This window comes from Sceloporus occidentalis, unplaced genomic scaffold, assembly GCF_023333645.1.
Source record: "Sceloporus occidentalis isolate IW3139 unplaced genomic scaffold, rSceOcc1.0.p SCAF_3, whole genome shotgun sequence".
Classification (NCBI taxonomy): Eukaryota; Metazoa; Chordata; class Lepidosauria; order Squamata; family Phrynosomatidae; genus Sceloporus; species Sceloporus occidentalis.
In genome coordinates, this window is record NW_028316983.1 from 196,211,339 (window position 1) to 196,236,319 (window position 24,981).

The window sequence follows — 24,981 nt, forward strand, 5'->3', positions numbered from 1 at the left end:
GACACCAGATTCTATTCAGTTTTTATACTCTGGCGGTGTGGCTCCACAAAATCATTAGGTCAGCCAACAATTTATTATGAACAGCTTGAACATTATAAGTAGGGCAAATGTGACATAAATGGTCCCTGATATCTGTGAACATAGTTTCCAGCATCTTTGGGCAGTCATCTGTGGCCACTGTCATAGGCAGGGTATTGAGCATGAGTAAAGAACTAGTCTGAGCTATTTCAACTGTTCTTTCATTATTATGAAAGCCAGATTTATTTTTAGGTCCTCTTCCCATTCTCCCCCATGCTCAAAGGACTTTTTGTAACCTGAATGTGATTTTCAGAGGATTACATTTTCAGTTAGGACCTTAAAACCCAATGTTTGAAAGTTGATTAATGTCTCTTGTCCTCCTCTAGAAAACTGTTGCTTTCATCTGGTTGGATGTATCATACATCTTATTCTTAGGCAGGCGGCCATGCTTGATAATTACTTTATTGGCTAATTGTATTTTAAACAAAATATTCACAGATAAAAACCAATTTATTTGTAGCTTGAAATAATTCTCCAGCACATTATAAAGTCATCAAATGCTAACATAGTACAGCACTCATTGTTTCCTGTTTACTAAATAAATACTTGTCTGCCTGCTTTATGTCTTTCAGGTTAAACCTGGAATTGTTTGCTGCCAAAGATGTCATGAAGCGTCACGTCAGGGTTCTCCATTTAAAGGAAAATGTTGCTTTCTTGGCTCAGCTCCTTGCCAACACCAACCATAGTGGATTCCCAGTGGTTTGCAAATCTAAGGCAGATCAAGCAGAGGTGTTCCTGGGAACAATTACAAGGTAAGACACCATTGCATTCTTTCTTGAAGATAAGTGACCCCTCAGGCTAGCACTTAGAACAAAGAAAGAAGACTTTAACATGCCTTGTTACAAAAATCAGTGTTGTATGAAGTAGGCAGTTTGACATCTACAATTGTATTCTTTCCATAGGCTGGAACTGCTCTGCATATTTTTACACAGTACTGTCTGGGAAAGCTTTTCTCTGTATTCCTCTGTATTACTGTGTCTTTTTAACTCCTCAAAGTACTTGGAGAGCCTTGCTAGAAAAAATGGTTCAGAAAGACTGGTGTGGTCAAATTGATTGTAAAACTGAACCTGATCCAATGTCTTTGAAAAAAACAAAAACAAAAACAAATCAGCAAGCTCCCTTTTATTTACTTGTATTCCCGTTCACTTCTTTCAAGATAAAACATGTCAAAAAAGTCTAAAATGTTTTGTCATGATGTGCATCAGTAGGCAGGATCTAAAATCATCAGGCATTTCCACTTCAAGAGAGAAAAGTGTCAATGGATATTGGTATTTTTTAAAAGGGAACAGAACTATTCAGTTTATGCTATTATATGTGCGATTGTCTCCATTCCCCAAAGAATTCATATCAAAACAGATGTGATTTCTTGATCAGTATCAGTTTATAGGTGGAAAAGGCAGTTTCATGACAGTCTTGCAAAACATAAGAAAGCTTATACCCATAACTGTTAGTAAGCATGAATTAGAAAAACAAACAAAAAAGCCAAACAATTTTTTTCTAATCACTATGATACATACCATCATTGTACAGAGAGTATAAGAGTGTAAATATTTTTGTTGTTTATTAAATGCATAATTTGGCTATTCTTTAAGACATCAGGCCTATGGAAGTACAAAAGCTAAGTGGCAGTACAAAGGGCACAAATATCTAAGGACAAGGCTAGAAAGTATAATGGTCTATCAAGCACTCTGGATTTCTAGAACCACTGTGATTTGGGATTATAATTACGATGGTATTTCTGTTGTGTAGGATGAGTCTAGAACGAAAATGCTGATCCTCACCAGTTTTATAACAGGCTGGCAGGAAGCTATATGTACCCTTTGAAAGATTAGTCAGACCCTAACTTCTCATCTGAAGATGCAGTAATTACCAGTTTCACAATTTCATTTTTAGTTTCAAAATTTCATAATACTATAAGCACCCCAAGAAACCTAAGCTGAAAAGATAGGTGGAAAGGAGGAGGAGAAATTGGGTGGAGAAAATTTCTCAACTACAATGCTGTTTTCTATAGGAAATAAACAAGAAATTGACAAAATATATTGTATGGACAGCAATGGGTTTTTTTTTTTTTGCACTGTAAAACTCATTTTTGTTCACTGTTCATTCCTTGTAGAGAAAATATTAATTTGCCTCTCTGTAATGAGGATCGGAGGATTGCATACAGTTGCTTTCTAGCGCTTCATGCTGTTTCTGACAGTGCCTGGCAATGGTTTTCAGTTTTAGTTTTCCTTCCATCTTTTTTTTAACCCCTAAAAAGTGTACAGTTATTTGTTCTTTATTTTTCTCAGTGACTCTCAGACTTGTCCAGTTAAGCATATTAAGAAAAGACTGCTGAGTAACAGATTTGTTGTTTAAAAAACAAACAAACTATCATGAGCAACCAATTTTGTTTAAGATTCTTTCCCCATTTGATAAACTGAGGGGCAGCCCGAAAGGCTCTTGCCCCCCCCCCCCCCGCCATCTGGCCTCACATTGTCCTGTACAGCATCTTGCTGGCTGTATTACAGCAAAATCAATTGGAAATACCAATTTAGGTGTTGGAAAGACTAAACAGGAAATTGCTACAGACTTTGTTAAGGAGAATGAAGGCACTAATCTAAATCTATTTTCAAGAAGGAACAGGGTTCTTTGTTGTGTGCCTTCAAGTCATTTCTGACTTATGATGATCCCAAGGCAAACCTAGCACAGGGTTTTCTTGGCAAGTTTCATCAGAGGGAGTTTGCCTTTGCCATTCTCTGCGATTGATCTCTGCGATTGAGAGAATGTGACTTGCCCAAGGTCACTCAGTGGTTTTCACAGGTGAGCTGGGAGTCGAACCTTGGTCTCCACAGTCATCGTCCAACACTCAAACCACTACACCATGCTGGCTGTCAGGATTGTAGTACCCCATTACTCAGCATGTAGGGTTCCCCATCAGAGAACCTAGGGGTGGGTTACACAGCTTCAGCCTAGCTTAGGGGATGACATGCCTGACTCATACTCCAATGGTGGAAATATTCCACATGACCAATGCATATCTCAATGCTGACAAGGTTGCTCTCTCTCAAAGGTTCCCCAGGATGAGGTGTGGGGAGTGGATATTAGTCAGACTAATGGTTAGATCTTTCTCTGAAGTGTCACACCAAAATAGTGCAATCCATAACTAATGAAGAGTTATGGCTGATTTTCCACTAACATGTGACTGCCTGTTTACTGCAACCTCACTTCAGTCCGTCATAATGCTGCTGGGGAGAAAGAATTTGGAAGAATGAGAATGGTAGCAACTGCTGAACTCTTCTTCCACACCACATTCCAAATGGGTTGATGTTTTCCTATCAGCTTTCTTCACTGTTCAGCTTTCACAGCCATATATAGGTATTCAGCCTGGTCTGTCAGAGAGCACTAGTGCCTCACCACACTGTAAATCCCTGGATTCTGTAGGATAGAGGTAGGTCAGTGGAAATATTACCGAACTAGTGCTTTAATTCTGCAGTGTGGATATACCCTAAGTTAATTGAGCACATAAAACTGGGTACAAATATCACAACAAATTGTGAGACAATGGCAGTGAAAAGGTGGAGATGTGTATCAAATCTCCACTTAAATTTGCAAAGAATGATAACTCTGCACTCATAGGCACTGAAGAAAATGTTCTTTTTAAAGGTAATGTTGGGATTCTAAGACAGCCCTTGTGGTTTAGTAGTTTGAGTGTTGGACTATGACTCTGGAGATAAGGGTTCAATTCTTCGCTTGGCCATGGAAACCCACTGGGTGATTTTGGGGGCTCCACACACTCAGTCCCAGAAAACTCCATGATAGGTTTGCCTTAGGGTCACCATAATTAGAAAATGATTTGGAGGCACACAACAACAACAACGGACTCTTAAGATAGTTATGGAAGTTTAACTGTACATTTGAAATCTACACTGTAATTCTATGAGGGGAAAATTATTTCACAGTACCTAACCAAGCTACCATTTATGAAAACCATCACAATTAGGCATGGTTCATGCCTAATGGCATGAGTACAAACCAGTAGCATCATGGGGGGGGGGGGGCGTTCTATCACCCGCATGCTCTGTCCCCTATGTGCAGTCTGCACATGGGGCATGAAGCATGTGGGAGGCATGGAGCATCACTCGGGGTGATGGAGTGGCATGCACAGGGGACAGAATGCCAGTATTGCTTGCAAATCCTGAGGAGCATCCTGAGCCTTGGTTGCAGCTGCTACAGGGTGAAGTACAGGGTTTCTGTGCAGGAATGCGACTGCCTCCAGGTCCCATCCTTTTCCAGTACGGGGAGGGACAGCATGCATGCCATTTCCAGCATAGGGAAGCCCCACCCCCAGAAGCCTCAGCCACTGGAAGCTCCCGGACCTCCTGCTTCTGGATGTCCTGCCCCACTAACCCCGCCCCTTTTGCTTGAGTCTCTTGGGGAGGCCAAGATTCTGTCTGTCCCCCACAAAGTTAATTGAATGCAAGCTACCTTTGTACTTTAAAGTCAGTTTGCATCAAGTCAAATAAGTTTAGAGGAAAGTTGGAGGAAGAGACAGAAATCATACCATTTTAAAGTCATCTGAAATAGTGGGATGGCAGAGGATTAATCTGGACTGTGTTGCCAAATGAGGATAGTTGAAGGAAATGTAATGTTGCAAACACATCCTGACCTTTGAGAGCTGCCTTTACACACAAGAAAGTTTATGAGCCAGGAAGATGATATGCTGACAATTGCATAACTAGTGTGGTACAGTGATTGGTTAAAGGGCTGGATTGGGAACATTCAGGGCTTGTCTACATTGGCAGGAAACCCTGTGCTTCACCCTGAGGCAGCTGCAACCAAGGCTCATGATGCTCCACAGGATTTGCAGGCAATACTCGCATTTTCTTTGAAAATCTGGATTGATGACAAGGACACAGCTATGTGGCCAGAAATACTTCACACTGTAGAACACATGATTGTCATAGGACCACCCTTTTCTTCTGAGTTACCCTAATTTTGCCACAGCGAGTTTCCATTACCAGAGTTGCTATTAACTGGGAAACTGTGCTGCTTCTGTGGAGTGAGTATGAGGGTTCCCACTAGTTGTAGGCAAGCCCCCAGATTCAAGTGTCCACTAAACCATGAAAACCACCCATACAGTGACCCATTTACCTCACATGGATGCTGTTGTGGGAATGAGAATGCATGTATGCTACCATGAGATCACTGGAGGAAAAGTGGAATGTACATTTATTAAATGGCTTAGTGGTTAAGATGCCAATTCTGATGATCGGAAAATCAGAAGGTTGGCAGTTTGAGGCCTGACTGTTGCATGATGAGCTCCTGTCACTAGTCCCAACTTCTGCCAACCTAACAGTTCGAAAGCATGTAAATGTAAGTAGACAGACAGGTCCCACTTCCCATTGTTCCCTTGGACAATGCTGGCTCTTCGGCTTAGAAATGGAGATGAGTGCCAGCCTCTACAGTTGGTTACGACTAGACATTCATGTCAGGGGACTACTTTTACTTTTAAGTAAGTAATCTGGTGTTGTCTGGTAATATGCTAATTCAAAATTAAGAAATCAGCATCTGATTTGGGGCTGAAATTCTTATGGCTAAACTTCGTTTTTAAAGATAATATAGTGAAACCATAATTTCCCCTTACTATGAATAGCAGACAGTGTGTTGATCTAGAGCATAGCCTGGAAAATTTACTTTTGTTTTGTTACTGTAACCCCCCCCTGCCTCGCCCATGCTTTCATCCAGACTAAAGTTAGTCATGCTTTAAGTCCCACTGAAATGAATAGACAAATTAGTCATGGTTAACTTAGCTTCATCATGGCTAATTTAGCACAATCTGGATCCAACCCTGGATATCTCTTACTCTGACCCTGGTATCACTTTTCTAAGGACATGAAGAAATACGTACTAATTTCATTTGACAGAGTTGCAACTATGGTTGAACCAGAGGCAGGAGCTGTACTACTGAGGGGTTCCTCAAATCTACCAGACAGTGGAAGATAATAGGAGCTGCAGTAAGCAGACATTGCATCAGCACCTGGACCAGCATATGTAGATGTATATGGAAATAATATCTTCACTGGGCAGTAGTGGCCTTGCCAAGATGCAAACTAATTTCTTTGTTCAGGGATGGCGTTTAAAAGTGGCTTCAACCCCATTTGCTGAGGATAATTAAATATAAAGTGCCTGCAATTCATTTATGGGAGGTCTGAAGAGGATATAGAAGAAAACACACCAAAGTAATTTAGTATTGGGCTCTCCCAAGCAAAGCTTCAGAAAAATAGAGTGAAAGACCAGTTTTCCAATCTTTTCAGATGTTTTCAGTTACCACAGTTACCATGAATAGTGTTATAGAGGGGGGAAAAGCTTTCTTATTTACCATTGGTTGTTATATCTCTCTAGAAGCTTAATTTAATAAAGTTATAACAATTTCCTGTAATAGTCTACAATTGGTTTACTTAAGGACTAAACAAAGAAGAAAGAAGGAAAATCTGAATTGCATTTCTTCTGGCAATATGATTCATTCAGTGGTTGATTTAGGAATTGTGGTGACATAGCCATGAGGCAGAGATACAACTAGCTACCATGAAATATCCAGTAAGCAATCATATTTAAATAAATGGAGGTAAATTGATTTACATGTAGATGTTTTAAAAATCGTGAGGTGAAGCAGCCAATGTGTATAGTGGAATTAGAGCTGCCAATATATTGTATACTGAAAGAGGAAAGAGTTAAGGTGGACTGAGCAGTGTCAGTTTAAAGGTCTCAAGCCTATTTAGCTGGCATTGCCAAAATAGAGATTAACAATTTCATGTATAACTAAATTATCTTTCTTAATACAAATTACAATGTTTCACTAATAAAATTATTATTTTGTATCATTATTATCTTTTAAATTATATTATACCATCCATTAAGAAGCCAAGCCCTTCCTCCAGTCCATCTGCCTTGGTCCAGGCCTCGGAGGTGGAGAAGAACTGCTGGACCTGATCCCATTCCCCCCCACCACTCCCTTCTCCTTTTATGTCGTGTCTTCTTAGATTGTAAGCCTGAGGGCAGGGAACCGTCTAACTAAAAGATTGTATGTACAGCGCTGTGTAAATTTACAGCGCTTTATAAATAAAGGTTAATAATAATAATAATAATAATATTATAAATACATTTCAGCTGTTTTAACCATGTGCTTTTTAAATGGAATAATTTGTTTGTTTTAAAAAACTTGTACAATAATTTTTGCTGAACTGTGTTTAAAATTATTATTAGCCATATTGGATCCCATGCCAAGAGAAAGATGGGGTATAAATTAATTAAAGAAAAAAAATCTGTATTCATCAGTTGAGATGAGCGGTCTTTTCAGGCTGAACATTTATAGAACTATGATTCTATTTTAACTGCTTTGGCTCCATCCTATGGAATCTCTCCCTCTGCGTGTGTGTTGGAGCTTTTTTTATGGCACCAGAACTCTCTGGCTGAGAATTCTGAATACCTCTCCCTACTTTGCAAATCCCTGGATTTCATACAATGTGGAATGATAGTGCTATAACTGTGTAGTGTGAAAGGGCCTCCTGAGTCTTATGAAAAACTTCATAAACCTTTATTGATAGCATCTATAATCCATAAAATGCATTTTGACACCTACAATCCAGATGGGGCAAATGTCTCAGGAGATGGTAATATTTGTGGCAGTACTTGGTGCAGCTATTCCTTCTTGATCCAAATGACATTTTTCTCATCAAGGGATGTTTTAAGCGTTTTCCTCCTCCTTTTCTTAGGCAATTTGATCCTACCCAACAATCGGCCCTTGCAAATAAAATATATATTTTACTCATCATGTGGGTTCCTTTTGATTAAAAAAACACATTAAAAACCTTATGTGTAAAGTGCTATGCTTTTTGTGTCTAAAAGTTCACCTCACTCACATATTTACTCATTTGTTATAATTACAATTATACTCTAAAGGCTTTCCTAGGCTGTTTGTGCTTGAAAGATCACTCACCTATCCCCACATAGCAGTCTTACCCAAGTGAGCAGCTAGAGTTTAGAAAACAAAATAGTGCCATAGAGAAGAGACTTGAGGGAGGAGGACACTGATGGCCATTTCCTGATATTTCAGGGTTGTCATATTTTACTTTCTCAGATTTGGGGACCATAATTCTAAGGGCACCATTAATACAATAATTAGGCAAATTAGCACATTAATTGTCCTCCCCCCCAATATTTTTTGAATCTTTATACAGTTTTTAACAGTTACAATTGATCTGAGAGAATCAGTATAGGGAACCAGTGTGAACAAGTCCAAGAGGAGAGAGACCCAAACCAATAACTGCTCATGGAATTTACCATGTAACCTTGGACCAACAATGTGTGTGGACGTGTCTTTCAGTCATCTGTTGACATGGTGATCTCATGAATGTCATAGAGTTTTCTTAGGCAAGGAGGACTCAGAAGTGGTTTTGCCAGTTCCTTCCTCTGAAATATATGATAGTGTGCAGCATCTGGAAGTCACTGACAGTTTCCCATTCAAGTACTAGCCAGAGATTATCCTGCTGCTTAGCTTCTGAGATCCGACAGTATCTGGTGCCCTCAGGGTATTTGGGGCAATAATACCCCTCAGAAAACCTGTTTTAAAGTCTCATTGCTTCTTGCCACTGCTGCTTAACCAGCCCACACCTTTTCCCTCTTAATCCCTCCCTCACCTCACTTTGCATCCTTGTAGTGTGCCCTTTCCTTGTTCATTGTACTCTGATGCTCACAACAGTCACTCAGTCGTCCCTTCTACTTCTCCTTTCTATGGAAGGAGGTCAATGGGAAGGTGACATCATGAGTTACCTCACACTGTTTAGAGTCACCCAATGTAGTTGATAATTGGGTCCAAAATTTAATGTTGGTCTAATTAGGTAACACAACAGGTTATTCTCAGTCAAATCAACTGGATGTCCTCTCATTTTTATTATAATTTAACAGGCATTACATCTGCTAGGAGATTATTATAGGTCACATCGGCTCATATCTCTTATTTGCCTTATTTGCCTTCTCATAGGTTTCTTTTCTAGACTTAAACTGCCGCCAGATTATCATTCACACACACACACACACACACTGTAATACAACCAGTTTTCTGTATTATAGGTTACCTCATATATTCTATACCCTATAGCTTACACCAGGTTATATTCTAGAATTCAAATATATAGCCATGTTAGTCTGTAGAATAGTATGTAGAGAGATCTTGTAGCACCTTTGAGACTAACTTAAGAAAGAAGTTGGCAGCATAAGCTTTTATAGACTTAAGTTTACTTCCTCAAATGCATCTGAGGAAGTAGACCTAAGTCTATGGAAGCTCATGCTGCCAACCTCTTTCTTTAGTTAGTCTCAAAGGTGCTACAAGATCTCTCATGTTATATTCTGTACTTCATAGGTTTACTCCCAGACCACAAAGTTGCCAGCTGAACAAGCCTGGCCTGTAACACTGATGTCAGAGAAAAAGGCCCTACGTTCAAATCAGTTTTCAAAATGGTGCACATTACACTTAAAACCTTCTTACACTATTGCACTTAAAATCTTCTACCTAATGCTGCAGGAACAGCAGCAGTGGGATTTGAACAGATAGTATTTCATTGTAGTTGCCCAGATTAAATCTCAAATCAGTTCTTCATTTCTTCTCTAGTACATGTTTCTTAATTCACAGCTAATTTATCAATCTCTGAAATAGTGAACTGCATCTTGCGTCATTCCTCTAAGGTATGAGATCCAGCCAGTTTGATTCTACTTTGCAATTCTGGCTTGGAGAGGTTACTCTAATCATAGTTGGAGAATACTCAGAGTCAAGAAAGCACTAGATCCCAAAATTTGTCTGGATGCAGCCATACTCTTGAATTAGTTTCTTAGTTCATATACTGGTAAGAAATTTCTCCTATTATCTGTGATAGAGATGGCAGGGCAGCTGTACTTAGTAACAATAATGATGCTATTGCTGAGAGAAACATTTTTATAATGATGCATGGGAACACTAAATCCAAACTACATTGTTTAGCTAATACATGCTTTCACTCCAGTAAAGTGCAGTGTCGCATAAGTGAAAGTAAATCGAACAGATCATCGTTTAGAAAATATGACAAAGTTGAAATCTTAAAGCTGCTTTATGCAGTAACATCTTTTAAAGGAGAAATAATTGATCCAAAGGCCTGTCTGTATATTTCATAACTGTTTATTAGGCATTCTTTTTCTCTGGTTGGCAAAGTGAATCAAAACTAAATTTACTTGTGGACAAGCATCTTTCATCAATTTTAACTATTTATTTTGATTATACACTGCTTGAGAAAAATATGGGTACAAGGAGAAGATATGTAAACCACAGTTCTGTCTAGGAATTTCCTTGACCTTCCTCAGTGTGGTAATCAAAGCAAAGTTTCTTCAATCTGCAAATGTCTCATAAAGAGACATTTTTGTAACTGAAATTAATATCTTTAGGTTGAACTGAATATAATATAAGGCTGTCCTTTCAATTATTATTTTCTCAGATAAATAAAGGCAGGCAAAAGGTAGATTAGATCTACTGGTAGTTATCTGGAAGACTGCAGTAGATTAGCAGATGTCTCTGACTTCAATCTGTTTAACAAGAGCAGCAACAAATTTCACCTCTCTCTAGATTCTGAAACAAAGAAAATTAATGGGGAAACAAGGGGCAAACGTTTGTTCAAAAAGCCGAAAGTGCAATTCTCATTAAAAAAATAATAATCCTGGAAGAGCATGTGATGAAAGGTACCCTTTTATTGTTAAAGTCTGTCCCAGTGAGCCTCTATACAAATACTTGGCTTCATTTGGTAGATTTTGAGGAGCTAATTAGAAAAGAAGAAAAGTTACCCCCATAGACCATGTATGGATGATGAAGCAGCTTTGAAATACTGATCACAATGTGACTATGTACAAAACTGATTTGACACTCTTTGGTTGGGTGATTGGTTTCCAGGGTCTTTTTACACACAAAATGTATTGTGCAATATGACTACTGTAGTTAGAACAGTAGTTGGTAAAGTGTAACCTTAAGACCACTTTCAATTTCCAAGATTATTTTGCGGCCTTTGATCCTTCCAGCCTCCCTCCAGAAGCAGCAATTCACCCAGTTAAATAGGTTTCAGGACTTTCTCCTCCATAAGGTTATCTGTCTGTCTAAACTTGCAGTGGATTTCTGGCCTTTTCTAGAGATTTGTTTTGCTTTGTGGCATTTGTGTAGGCTTTCTGGCCCCTGGAGGTTCTTAAGAGCAGAAAACTGGTTCCTGGACCTCCTGCAGTTGCCCCCACTCCTATGTTACAGCATTCACAATAAGATTATTGCTATTTCTATGTATAAATAGAACTGCATGACCTGAAACTATTTCCATTGGTTGATCAACTAGTCTCATTCAATTTGATAGAAAATACATTCTTTTCAAAAGAATTTCAGAGGAGGAAAACATTTCTGGGTCAGGATTCCTCTGCTTACCGCACTTTTTAGGTGGTCAAGTAGAAGGGGTAAATCTACAGGGAGAGGACAAAAGGAGGGCATTGCCTCTCCAATAATAGCCTGCCATCAAAAACAATATTATTGCGAACTGTATGCTGAGTTATTAGCATTTGTTTATGTTAGTCACAAATTTTTAGAGCAATTATTTGAGTATGTGCATCTGCTTTCACTGGTTGGGTTGCACAGCTACTAAACTTAAAAGGACCAAGCAACAATATTTATTTTACTGTTTATAAAAATAGGTATTTTCACAACAATATTAATATCCTTTATATAGGTAGACAGGCTATAGTGGTACTATCATTGAAAGGAGATTCTAGGAATCATCAGGAAAAAGGCTAAAATATGGTTAATGGGCTCACTTTTAGTGAAATGGAGAATGGCCACTTGATAGTTCATATCCAAATATATCCACTCTAACATAGAGGCAATATTCAAAGGAAGCAGATCAGTTGAAGACCGATGTCTATTAGTCACCAGCTGCTGATTCCTGAAGAGTTCCCAGGAAAGAAAAAAATAACCAATAGGCAAAAATATGACACTATTCTCTTTGCACATTGGGGAGAGGAAAATGATGGACCTCACATTAGACAGTTCAAGAAACACAGATAGTTTAAGAGCTGGGTGGAATGTAACCCTCTATGGAACAGATTTTGTGGGGTTGTCATGCACACAGTTACCTGCAGGAAGGAGGGAAATGCAATAACTAAAGATCACATCTGTCTCCATTCCACATACAGAATACTTCTGTCTGCAGAGAGAAACTAGTTGGACACACTTATTGCTTTTAACTGTTAATAACCCAACAACTCATTTTGATGAAGGATTAATATACCCTTAATTGTTTTTAGTTCCATTTTGGAATGGAATTCCAACTAAAATACATCTTAAAACTTGTGCACTTTGGAGTAAAAGTTATGACGGAACCCACAACTTTACAGGGTGTGAGGTGTTATTGGAAAAGGCAAGCAGATGACAATTTTACGGATGGTGAGGGAGGAAAATTGCTGAGAAAATGCCAAGTTTGCATCCAGCCATACCTCCTGATTTTGCAGAGCCATGTTATGCACTAAGAGTGGCAAGGCCTGCTGTTAATAACAACTCATCCCCTATTTCATGTTATTTTAGTTGTGTTTGTTTTTAAGTTATAGTGTAAGTCATCTTGGCTCCTTTTCGGGAACAAAGGTGGGATATAAAATAAACAAATGAGTGCAAATTGGGTGCCCATTGCAGTTACTTGACCATCTTAATACACTGATGATCCATACTAAATATGTTTTCCAATAAGCAATACTCTTGGAGGTGTAGGAGATTTCCAAATGTGATATTCCATTTTTTAAAAAAGTCCCTTATCTAAGATCCACATTCTTACCTTTTGTGGTGAATAATCCTGAATAAGTTTTTTTTTGGAAGGGCTAATACTGACAGATGGAAAATAAGCAGTAGACTGACAGCAATCATATCATGTTGTTGATATGTATCCACATTTTATGTACCATTTTCTTGGATCGGCCCTGCTTGGGGCAATAAATAATAATAATAAAATTTTTATTTGTATACCGCCCTTCCAATGATCAGGGCGGTGAACAACATATTAATAATACAATTACAAATACACCACAGTACATATTAAAATACAACCATATTAAAATCAAAAATTAAAACCCCATCAGCCAGCTGCCATTGCCGTCGAGGGGGGGGGGGAGACTTGATGGAGCAAGGACAATACTCCACATTCTTTAAAACGTAAAATGACGTTCATTGTTATGCAAAAAGCTGTGCAGGTATACACAGCTTAAGAATGAACAGGGGTGAAGTAGTGTGTGAATTAAAACCCTGAGAGATGAATTAAAAACATATGTAGTTAGAGTGCAGCCTGTGGGTGGCTTTGAGGTAAGTACAGGTTGTTTTTAAAAGCTGGATTCAAATATATGCATTAAGGTCTAGTTAGTGTGTATGGAAAGACTGATCATATTTGTTCCATAGCTTAAGCAGATAATAGAATAGTCTTAAATTGAATGTTAAGCTTGCTTGATTGTTTTTAAAGGCACAGTTTATTAAAACCTTCATAAAACTTTGAAGGCATTTTCCCTTCTGAATCTTTTCTTTCTATTATTGTCCTCCCAACTAGAGCAAGAGCTGAGTAGTAAATATGGTTGTTGTAGAGCTAGAATGGCATAGTGGTTTGAATGTTGGACTATGATTCTGGAAACGAGGGTTTAAATCTCCATTTGGCTATGTAAACACACTGGGTAACCTTGGGCAAGTCACACATTCTCAGCTTTAGAAAACCCTCTGACTGATTTGCCATAGGGTTGACATAAATCAAAAATGACTTGAAGGCACACAATAGTAACAGCAACAACAACAAGAATCAGAACTAAGAGAGACAGTGTGGTGTAGTGGTTTTAGTGCTGAACTAGAACTCTGGGAGGCCAGAGTTCAGATGCTTGCTTGGCCATGGAAACCCACTCGATAAGCCGCTCTGAGAGCCTTTAGGGATGAAGGGCGGGGTATAAATACAGTAAATAAATAATACTCTCTCAGTTTCAGAGAGAGGCAATGGTAAATCTCCTCTGAAGAAATCTTGCAACAACAACAACAAAACACACCATGATAGATTTGCCTTATTGTCACCATGAGTAGAAACAACTTGAAGGCACACAACAACAACATCCAGAACTAATACTATGATGATAAAAATCTTCTGTGTATTTGAGAAATTAACATTCAGTATAACAGGTTGTTTGGATTTTGTTTGAAAACTAAAATGAAAGTACAAAATGATTTTTTTAAAATATATATACTGCTGCTGCATTTTTTTTTTAAAAATGAATCTATGGGCCAGAAAGATTATTATCTGTTCTGCATCTTTCATTGATGTTCTTCATGGGTCCTAATTAAACAAAAGCTGCAAAATGTAGAGACCCAAATTAAACATTATTTTTGAACAAATTATCAACTGAAACAGACAGCCCTGAAGGGGCAGCTTGAAGCCGCCCCTTCTGAAAATGGGTTGGGGCCACGGCAACCACATGGCATAGCCCCAATCTGCCTTGAAGCCAGTGAAAAATTGAGTGACAAAGACCCGCTTCTTTTTTGGCTGGCAAAAAGTCAGCTTTTCCAAGCCTGCTGAACCCCAAAGCTGGCTTCATGATGCTCTGGCGGCATACGGCATGTAAACACCACACCGCTAAAGCGTCATGAAGCCACTCATATGTAAACTCCAAGTGGCAGCAATCATCCAGCATTTACACTCAGTACTGTTTGTACTGCGGATAGGTAGAGGACTACAGCTTTAATCTGCTTTGTAAGCATTCTGTAGCAATTTCAGAAAGTTCTCCTTATGTCACTCAGAATTATATAAATTTTCAGGTACAGTGATTTCAGCTCAAGAGGCACAGTGGAACATGCTTCCATGTTGACATAGTATCCAGAAATGAAAAGCATCTTATGTGAGAGGGTTGGGTAATAGTCCATTATGTTAACTTAATTAGGTGTCTTTGTAACGCCTGTTTTGGCATTGCAGTAAAGTACTGCAAGGCCTTGCCAAGATAGTTTAGAAAAGAGGTTCTTTCCTAGAGGAGTTTCTTCCTTTTTAAATAAATAATGAACAGAGGAACAATTTCCAGTTCACCATATGATCTCTTAAACTTCCTGTTAAGCCTCAAATATAGTGCAAGAAACATGCTTGAGCTGCTGTGTTAGAGTCTTGATGATGTGATAGGAAGGATGTATCTAACATCAAAGAATGATCTTGTTATGCTTCTGAAGCATGACTTTTGCAATTCCAAGTGAAATAATGGGTGATCATTTTTCTCCTGAAAGTGGCAAGTTTAATAGCCTTGGATGGTTTTTCATTGGTGGTGTTCCAAAATGTCCCTTCATTATGTTTGCTCTCTCTCTCTCTCTCTCTTGCATGTCCATGTGCGTTTTTCATTATCCGGATTTCTTCTTTCACTTCTCCGAGCTTGGTTCCTATGTGAATCCCTACTGGGTTTATTTCAAAATAATGTGGAAGGATTTGGAATTCAACCAAATTTACCAGCAAGACTCTTATGCTAAATAAATGTTGCTATTTTTTAGCATTGTGCAAAACTGCATATTTCTTTTACTCCTTAAAAGACATCTGTGGGCCTGTAGCAGGGACAGAGGAAATTTATTTAAAAAACAACAACACTACAACTACAATTTCCTAAATTACTCAGCCAGTGGCCATGTTGGCTTACAATAAATTGTACCTTACTCCACACAAAATGAAGAAAATCCATGATCTAAAGCAAGAAAAGTATTGGAGATTCAATCCTCTACATGTTGACTGGATAAACATATTTCATTAAATGTACACAGTTTAATTTTTGTACTACAGGTGCCAGAATCCCTCTGCACCAGTGGCAATGATGGATGGGAAAATCTGAGGGCTGTAGTCCAAAAGATATGTTTTGATGCTCTAAATCACACACTCCTTCCCATGACTGAAAACAGTCAGATGCTCACTGTCTGATGAATTTATTTATTTTTTTAGGCTTCCTGAATAGCCATCCCATTTTAATTTTTAGATAGATGCCTTTCCATAAAATATGCAAGATAAAATCAAGCACATTATATCAGAACATATGAACAACTACTAGGACTATAATACACTATGGAGCACAATTTCAGTTCAAGAGTGCTAGGAAATGCTGTTTTGTGCATCAGAAGTTCTTGAAACCACTATTGCCTTAAGAGGAAAGCAAAGTAAAATCAATTGATCATTCTAAGGTAGGGGTGGGAATCATGCAATCTTCCACCTGTTGTTGGATAGCAACGTCCAGCATTTTCCACTATCCATGGGGCTACAGCCCTAATAATGGCTCCTAGTATACACCCTCACATGACATCCTGCTTTTAGGGGCTCTTGTAATTACGAATAGGATAACTGCTTTTGTCTATTTCCTTTCATGTCTGAAGATGGATTTCCTGTGACAATAAATGCACATTTTATTTTTTACCTAACAAGAGCATCCTGAGTAATTATGCCTCTCTCCACCACAAACTTGTACTTCACTAGTCCTGTTTCACTGTGCTTAGCATAAATACTATTATTTATAAAGATTATTACGTAAAGATTATGGGAACTTCAATTAAAAACCATCAGGAGTGCCACCCCTATTTCAGATAATTATTTATAGAGAGCTTTTCTGTCAGGGATGGGGAACACCTAACTTCTGTTTTGCTTCTGTAGCTTAGGTAAACAAAGGGGGTAGGATAAAGTAGGATGATATCCAAAACAGGGATTATGGTGCGATTATTGTGTACAAGTTAACTAGTATTCTTAAACCAGCTTTTAGACAGCTTTATTTTTTTTGCAATCAATTTTTTTTATTAGATTAAAAAAGCAGTTACATAACAACATATCATACCAATAACATTTAATATTGAAACATATCACAAACATTACAGACAGCAGCACAGAAAAGGCATACGAGAAACTAAAAAACAGCTTTATTTTTTAAACAAAGTGTCCTGTATTACTTGGACATAATAAACCATGAACACCAATCTATCTGTGACAGTCTTATTTACTCACTTGTGTGAGCAGGAGAAAAACAAGCAAAAAAAAAACCACTAGTGTATTAGCACTTGGATCATGCATATTGTAGTTTCATAAGCAAGATTCTTGGTTCACCATTATGCATGAACTATACTAGAGCATTCATCTCTTTGAAGTCAAAGAACAAATAATGGCTAAGATCTCAGCTGAAAAACTGACACTGGATTGATCTGTCTCCAGAGGTCTTATGAAAATAAATATTGGAAAGGTCTTTGTAGCTTCACAGGAAACTTAATGATTTTTCATCAGTTCCTGGTGGTTTTCCTAATGCAGTCTACCTACTAAAACTCTACTTGAATGATTTCAGGAGAAACTGAATAAAGCCTTAATCAGTTTGTGTTTAGATCATATCTATGCTTGCCTGTAAGCAACCATATAAAAGATCTATTAAGCTGCTTCTATGTCCCAGTGAGGAAATCTCCCAGTATCTAGTTTACTATACATCCATGCTGTGAGTCCAAGGAGATTATCGTACCTGCAAATCCTGTTACGTGATGAAGTCAAAACCGGGTATTATTGCACGCAGCCGAGGCTGGGCGAGTGCAACCTATCTGCAGCCCAGACCCCAGTCAATCTTATCCTGTGGCTTTTTAAAAATGGCAAGCTCTGGTTTTTGAAAAGCAGCTGGATAAGCACAGCTGGGGTCAGGGCTGCAGATGAGTTGCACTCGCCCAGCCTCAGCTGTATGTGATAATACCTGGTTTTGACTTTTTAATCCCACATCTATTCCGGTGGGATTTGCAGGTGTGATAATCTCCTAAGAGGTACCTTGTTAAATCAGAGCAAAGGTCTATTCAGCCTTGTCTCTTCTATCCATTGTGGCCAATCAGTTGGCTTTGTCTTTGTGTGTGTAAATAAAACAAATATTAGAAAACAATGCAAGTTTCCAGTGCTTTCTCAGTCAAAGGAGCTGTACCTAGTTCTGCTAGCCCTGAAGACGTCTATCTCAAAGGGCAGTTGGAAGACTAAAAAACAATAAAAACTGAGGGTCTCACCTGGCGATCTCCTATTCGCAAGCAATGGCATCATTAATCTTGGCATCACCTGGTACAGTAACTCATGGTGTCACCCCCCCATTGAACTCTGCCCATACCATACAAAACTGAATCCTTAGTAATGTTTTTTGTACTGATGTTACTCATAAATTGTAATTCGCGTATCACTGAATGTAATGGCAATGGTTGTGACACAGACAACTAGCAAAATTAAAATCATACCTTTAAGTTACAATATTATACACACTGAATATATTTACATAATCATAGTTTCATGTGTTTTAAGTGAAGATATGGTAAGATATGATTTATTATTATTACTTTTTAAATACCAGAGTCTTTCTCCTCCCACTGAGCCTCATTCCACTCACACCATCTCTTCTGCTGAGCTCCAGCATTTTAAAGGGATACAGGTGAATGCCACTGCCTGTTTCTGCTCAAAGGCAGATGTTTGGGGAGCAGTGGTGTCACCCTGTTAGGATGTCACCTGCATCCTCCATAGTAATGCCCCTGATCACAAGGCAAAATCTTTCTTGTAGCTGTATGGCTAATCTTCTACTTAGTGTCAATCTGATTTTTTTTTTTTTGCCTCTGCTTACAAGGAGGACAGAGTTGATACACAATGAGGGCTACTGTCTTAGCATAGTTGTTCCCCAATGTTTTAATTACAGCTCCAAAAGTCTCCAGCATGCCCAGTAGTAAGTGAAGATGGGAGTTGCAGTCCAATTACTTATGGAGATCAAGTTGACAAAACAGTACCTAGAAAGAAATTTGCTATTTATTTATGTAAAACTCAGTCTCTTAGCAATTCAGAACTTCTCATATGAAATGATGTTGATGAACGTATTCTCCATGAAACTAGGCTTGAGCTCTCTGTGCTCCTGGAAAATGAAGACATCTTTGAAATGGTCACTGAGGAAGAATCTGAACCCTGCTCACTTCTTTCCTATCAGAAGGTAATTTTTTAAAATTTATCTCTTTGGATTATTAATTTTTATTGAAGGGTTGGACTATGACTCTGAAGACCAGAGTTCAATTCCCAGCTCAGATATCAAACCCACTAGGTGACATTGGGCAAATAACATGCTCTCAGCCTTATGAGAAGGCAATTGCAAACCTCCTCTGGACAAATATTGCAAAGAAAACCCTATGATAGCATCATCTTAGGGTCACCATAAGTTGGAAATGACTTGAAGGTACACAACAAGAACAACAACAGTTCACTATAGGATCCCTAGTGTAATATTAGCTGGCATGGGAGGTAATGTTGATTTATTTGATATATCCCATATTTCTCCCAAAATGTGACCAAAGCGGTTTATGCCTAAGCTAAAATAAAAGAGTTCAAACAGTATGTGTTACAAAAGTTTTGTTGTTAACTGCCCTCCAGTTGACTTTGAATTATGGTGACCCTATGCATGTGATATCTCCAAGATCCCATGGCCTCAACCTCTCTGCTCAGGTTCTTCAGGCCCAGGTCCATGTCATCCCTGATCGGGTCTAACCATTTGGCATGTGGTCGCCCTCTCTTTCTACTCTCTCCAGCTTTCCTAACATTTACCTTTTCTAATGATTCATTTTTCCTCATCATGTGGCGAAAGTAGACAGCCTCAATGTAGTGATCTTGGCTTTCAATGATGTACTGGCTCAATCTGTTCTAGACCCCATTTGTTTGTCTTCTTGGCCGTCATGGCCTCCTCAGCAGTCTTCTCCAGTGTCACATCTGAAATGTGTTGATTTTCTTTCTATAGGGCTGTTTTTAACTGCCCAGCCTTTACATCCATACATGATGATGGAGAACACAGTGGCTTGGACTATCCTCACTTTAGTGTTCAGAGTTATGTCGTTACACTTTATAATCTTGTCGAGTTTTTCATAGCTGCCGTTCCCATTCCTAGACTTCTTATTTCATGACTGCAGTCACAATTCTGATCAATATTTGATCCAAGACATGGGAACTTTTTTACTATTTCAGTGCTTAAAAATGTACTTTTAAAACATTAAAAAGAATAAAAACATATAAAACACAGCACATTCATTGTAAATCCTTTTGCCTAGGATCAGCCCTGGGAAGGCTCTCTTCTGTGCCATCATTAGAGGGGCCTGGAAGGGGGAGAGTAAGCCCTTCCCAAAAGATTTTAAGGGTTGGACAGGCTTATATGGGGAGATTCAGCACTATGTGCACATATGTAAACAAGCCCTCATTTCTGTTCACATCACTGCTAGCTTCATCAGTTGGTATAACTTCACATTTTGCTTACTATGTAGTGTTAGCTGTGCTTCTTCCATTTCTTAAATTACTTACAGAAATGGAAGACAATTTGGGTGAGTGGGGAAGACCAAAGAGCCCCGGTGGTGCATTGGTTAAATGCCTGTACTGCAGCCACTCACTCAAAACCACAAGGTTGCGAGTTCAATACCAGCAAAAGGGCTCAAGCTCGACTCAGGCTTGCATCCTTCTGAGGTCGCTAAAATGAGTACCCAGATTGTTGGAGGCAATTAGCTTACACCTTGTAAACCGCTTAGGGAGTGCTTAAGTGCATTGATAAGCGGCATAGAAATGTACCTGCTATTGCTACTGCTATAGAGCCCAGGATGAGGAAGCTCATCCTTTTCTTTCTGAGTCATGAACTCCCTGAAAATGAGGAAAATAAGATATATAAATAAAGCTTGATTTGACTTTGTCACATTCATATCAGGTCTTGATTGCTTGGATCCTGCTGGTTTATTAATCTGAAGTAATAACATTCTAATCAATCTTGCTGTTTTGAACATGTAAACTGTTAATTGGCTGCACCTGCTGCACTCTCAGTCAACAAAAGGAGTCAAGTAGAGCAGATGACTTTTCAAAGACAAGGGGTGAATATTTCTATAATTTAACTTTCTATCAGGACTTTTCACCATTGGGTAAGAAATCTAAATGTTCCTTTGTGCTTGCAGATTTCCTTCTTAAAAACTCAGTCCAGTTGCATTGTGCTAGGAAGTTGGAATGTTAATAAACTGCTCAAAGTAATAGTGGTATTATCTATTTTAGATCAGAGCTGAAAAACTGCCTGATCAGCAACGGATGGCCATAATGTTGGACTGCTATAGTACAGACCCTCTGTATCAGCAGCTCTTCATCAATCTGGTAAGAGTAAAGCCAACTCTGAAAACAAACGTTTCCTCTATGAACAATGTGTTTGTTATATTTTTCTCTTCTGTTTATGACGGCTCTGTCAGCTACACTGATTTACATAAACACTGCCAATCTTGGGACGCTGCACTCTCAACAAAAGTAGCAGAGTACAAACAGCATTCCTGAGTTTTAATTCAAATTATATAAACATAACAGATGTTGATACAATGAGCCAACAAGAAAATACAACAAAGGCAACGATTTCAAGGGGATTTGTGATTAAAACACATTCCAGATTGGCGAAAAGATACTGTGATAATGGAACAGATCATTTAAATGTCAGTGTTTGACTCCCACTAAAACAATATGCATAGCATTGTTCCTGAGATTTTCCCTGTCTCCAACGACACAGCAATGAAAATCTTATGTCTATTTACAGTGAGATATTTTGACATTTACGTGTTAATTTCTGCACTAGAAAGCTAAAGCCAAAGGCAGCCCTGTTTCTTTGACTTCCGCATGAATATAGAAGTATATACACCTCCAATAATATGTACCAAAGGCAGACACTTTATTGTCCAAGGACTGCAATATTTCATTGAGCAATAACCATAAGAAAGTTTAAGTATTATCTTTCATTTTTCTATAAGCATGGACTCCTGACAGCATACCTATAAAATTACCCCAGATAAGATGGTTTTGATACATTTTGGAAATAATGATGAACATAGGAGAAGTGGAAGGTGATGACTCTGTTGAGTCCTATATCTTTATATGTATCTTAAAAACAATGATGAACAAATGCAGATGATCAAGCAATGCTATCGTATGCTTTCTTGGAGTCCCAACTGAAGCTTATGGATCTTTCCCAGCAAGAATGCATAACAGTAGCCTAGCCCCAAAACTATAAACCTGTGAATGATTCTCCCAAAGGAAGGATGTTTCTTGGTTTGAGATGTTTGTTTTTATTTTAGAAATTCTGCATCTATACCTAACTTTCTGCTATGACAGTGCAATAAACACCAACAAAGGATTTAACATTAGACCTTTTTTTTACACATGAGATTGTTCTAGCACTTATACTGTGTGTCTCAACATTTGCTTCTTTAGTACTTGTGTGGCAAAATGTCATTGTGCTGCACTTTACAAATGTCATTGTGTATCTGACTTTTCCATACAGATATACCTTAGTTGTGTGTGTCTCCCTCAGCATTGGTTGAGAAAGAAGAACTTAATATCTGAAGTTGACTTAACTGAGGTGTTCCTCAGTCAGAGGAATTTCTATATTTTGGGTGGAAAAGTAGTTCTTTCTTTTTCTAAGCTCCTGATTGCCTTTATTGACATCCTATAATATTTTGCTCTGTAAAAATAATAAAAAACGTAGCTGTCTCAAAAGCCTTAAAGATGTGCCATACATGTGGTAATTGACTATATTCATGCAGAATCCTTGAATATATCAACAGTTTTAGCTGCTCTATGATATGTGATCTGTGTATGTTGCAATAATAACCCAATCTAGTGGAAACTGAAACCTTCTTTACATTGTGCTTCTGCTCCTTTTAAAATAAGAGATTTTAAAAAATGCAGCACTATGTCACTGATAGGCATTATAGATGTGGTAAAGTTATATTATTTCCCTTAATATCTCCTTTCATTTATCTTGCAGGAACCATACATAAACAAGTCAGCCATGTCGATTCAAGCTAATTTCTCTCTGCAGCGCACATATATCATCTTTCGGTCTCTGGGCCTTCGCCACTTGACTGTTGTGGATTTACAGAACCAGGTTGTTGGCATAATCACCAGGAAAGATTTGATATCTTTCCAACTGGAAGAAAAGTTAGGACTTCAGCAGTCATCACAGCAGCCTCAGCCTGATGATGAGCTTCTAGACTAGGAAGTAATTGGACTGAGGAATGCTTAGTTTATCAAATCTTTTCTTGTGTTTGTTATTTTAAAAAGAAGGACAATCATGCATTCTATACCATGAAAGTTAAAAATTGTTGTTTTACTTTTAGGCTTGCCATTATTGCAAACGAAAAGGTCTGTTTCTATTAAAAACAAAACAAAAATAAGATGTCTCCATCATATAAACACACAACAACTGCACAAAGGGAAGTTGTTTCATATTTCAAGGTAAATATAAAAAAAAAAGATAGTCAGTAGAGAGCCACTTTACAAAATGCAGACAGTAAATACAACAATGGCAACATTTTGACAAAAGGAGAAAGCTGTTAAAAATTCAGGAGAAATGCCCAGTAGGTCTTTGTTATTGCTGCAACAACTTGGAAATTGTTAGGTTGAAATGATTATAAACAGACAAAGAAGGCACCTTCAACTTTGCTAGCCAATTGGGCAGTGTGTTAAATTGTAGGTGGGGGTTGGCTTAGGCTAGATTTCAGTCTAAGGCCATAATGTGTGCCCAGACATCATGATCCCAACATGTTAGCCTTTCCCTGGGAACAGATGAAAATGGCAACCTTTATTCAACCTTACTAGTGGGAATCAGGGTTCCTCCAAGCCACTTTTGGACTTGTCTCAACTTTTTTTTCTAAGCAGTTTTTATTCCAGAAAAGTAGGAACTTATTTTTTGTGGTGATGGTGCCAGCCAGAGAATTCTTTCTTTGTGTCTTCATGTTACTGGCATTTCACCCTGAAATAAATGGGTTCTGCCTGTAGAATTGTTGTGCAACATTTGTGACACGAACCTTTCCTGTTGTTTTACTAGTAAATAAAAACTCAATAGGAGTTGTTTGGTCACATCTCAGCATATAAAGGCATAAATTCATTTAGAGGTTTCTCTGCACGTACTGTTATGTGAACATGTGATTCATCTTATGAATAATTTTACTAGATTTTATGCAAGCAAAGTAATAAAGAAAATTCCTCATGAAGTAGATGAGCAAATGGTTATTCAGAAATAAAACTTGGAGGATTATGAATTTGGGGAGTGATCTCATGCTGGAAGCATTAGAGTATAAATAAGGTTTACAGGAAGAGTAAATGTACGGGGCTGATGGATCAAATGACAAAGCTCTTTAGACATATTTGTAACATCATGGGAGAATTAATTAGTTGTTGCATTTTTCTTTACTTGAATATCAAAATATGGGGCTGTGGGCACTCACCTGTGGCCAAAGTTGCCAGTTGAGATTAGGATCGCAGCTGGGTGTTAGGCTCCCTGCCAGGCAGTGCTTTCCAAGGACTGCCAATGAGAAGCGAACTGCATCCTCACTTCTCATTGGCTGCCATGTGGCAGACCTGAGTGAAGACTGCAACTTGGCAGTCTTCACTCAGGTCCTGGAGAGTGGCATATATTGCCGTGCTCGCAGCCCATCAGGCCAGTTCCTCTCTGGTGTATTACCTCCTACCCTCCCTTTATATTCTGTATTCTTATGTGTGTTTGTCACAATTATGTACGGCAATGAATGGGATGGGATCCGGGTTGGGTCCCAGGGGGGGGGTCCCCTTATGGGACATGGGGAGGGGAGTATGCTGGAAATGGCTGGCCCAAGCAGGGGCTGGAGGCCTTTCCACCACCACCCTCTCAGGTGGAGCCCATGGGGTTCATGCCTGGGAGGACTGGCACCTGGGCGAGTCCACATCGTCCACTTCCATTCTCTGGCAGAGGCTGGAGGTATGGTTTGTTGGGCAGCAGGCAGGCTGGCCATTGCCTGGATCCTATCCCAATACAAGTGCAAACTAATGCAGCTGC

The 24,981-nt window shown here is 38.7% G+C and overlaps 1 protein-coding gene across 1 annotated transcript in view; it reads left to right on the forward strand.

Moving 5' to 3' along the window:
- LOC149317300 (chloride channel protein C-like) overlaps nt 1–23,376 on the forward strand; it is a 77,501-nt gene extending 54,125 nt beyond the window's left edge. The window contains exons 13-16 of the mRNA XM_089518856.1: nt 651–830; nt 19,011–19,104; nt 21,183–21,278; nt 22,933–23,376. Of these exons, the coding sequence (XP_089374982.1) occupies nt 651–830; nt 19,011–19,104; nt 21,183–21,278; nt 22,933–23,163 (601 nt within the window). The 3' untranslated portion in view covers nt 23,164–23,376. The remainder of the gene's footprint in view (nt 1–650; nt 831–19,010; nt 19,105–21,182; nt 21,279–22,932) is intronic.
- Nucleotides 23,377–24,981: the final 1,605 nt, after the last annotated feature.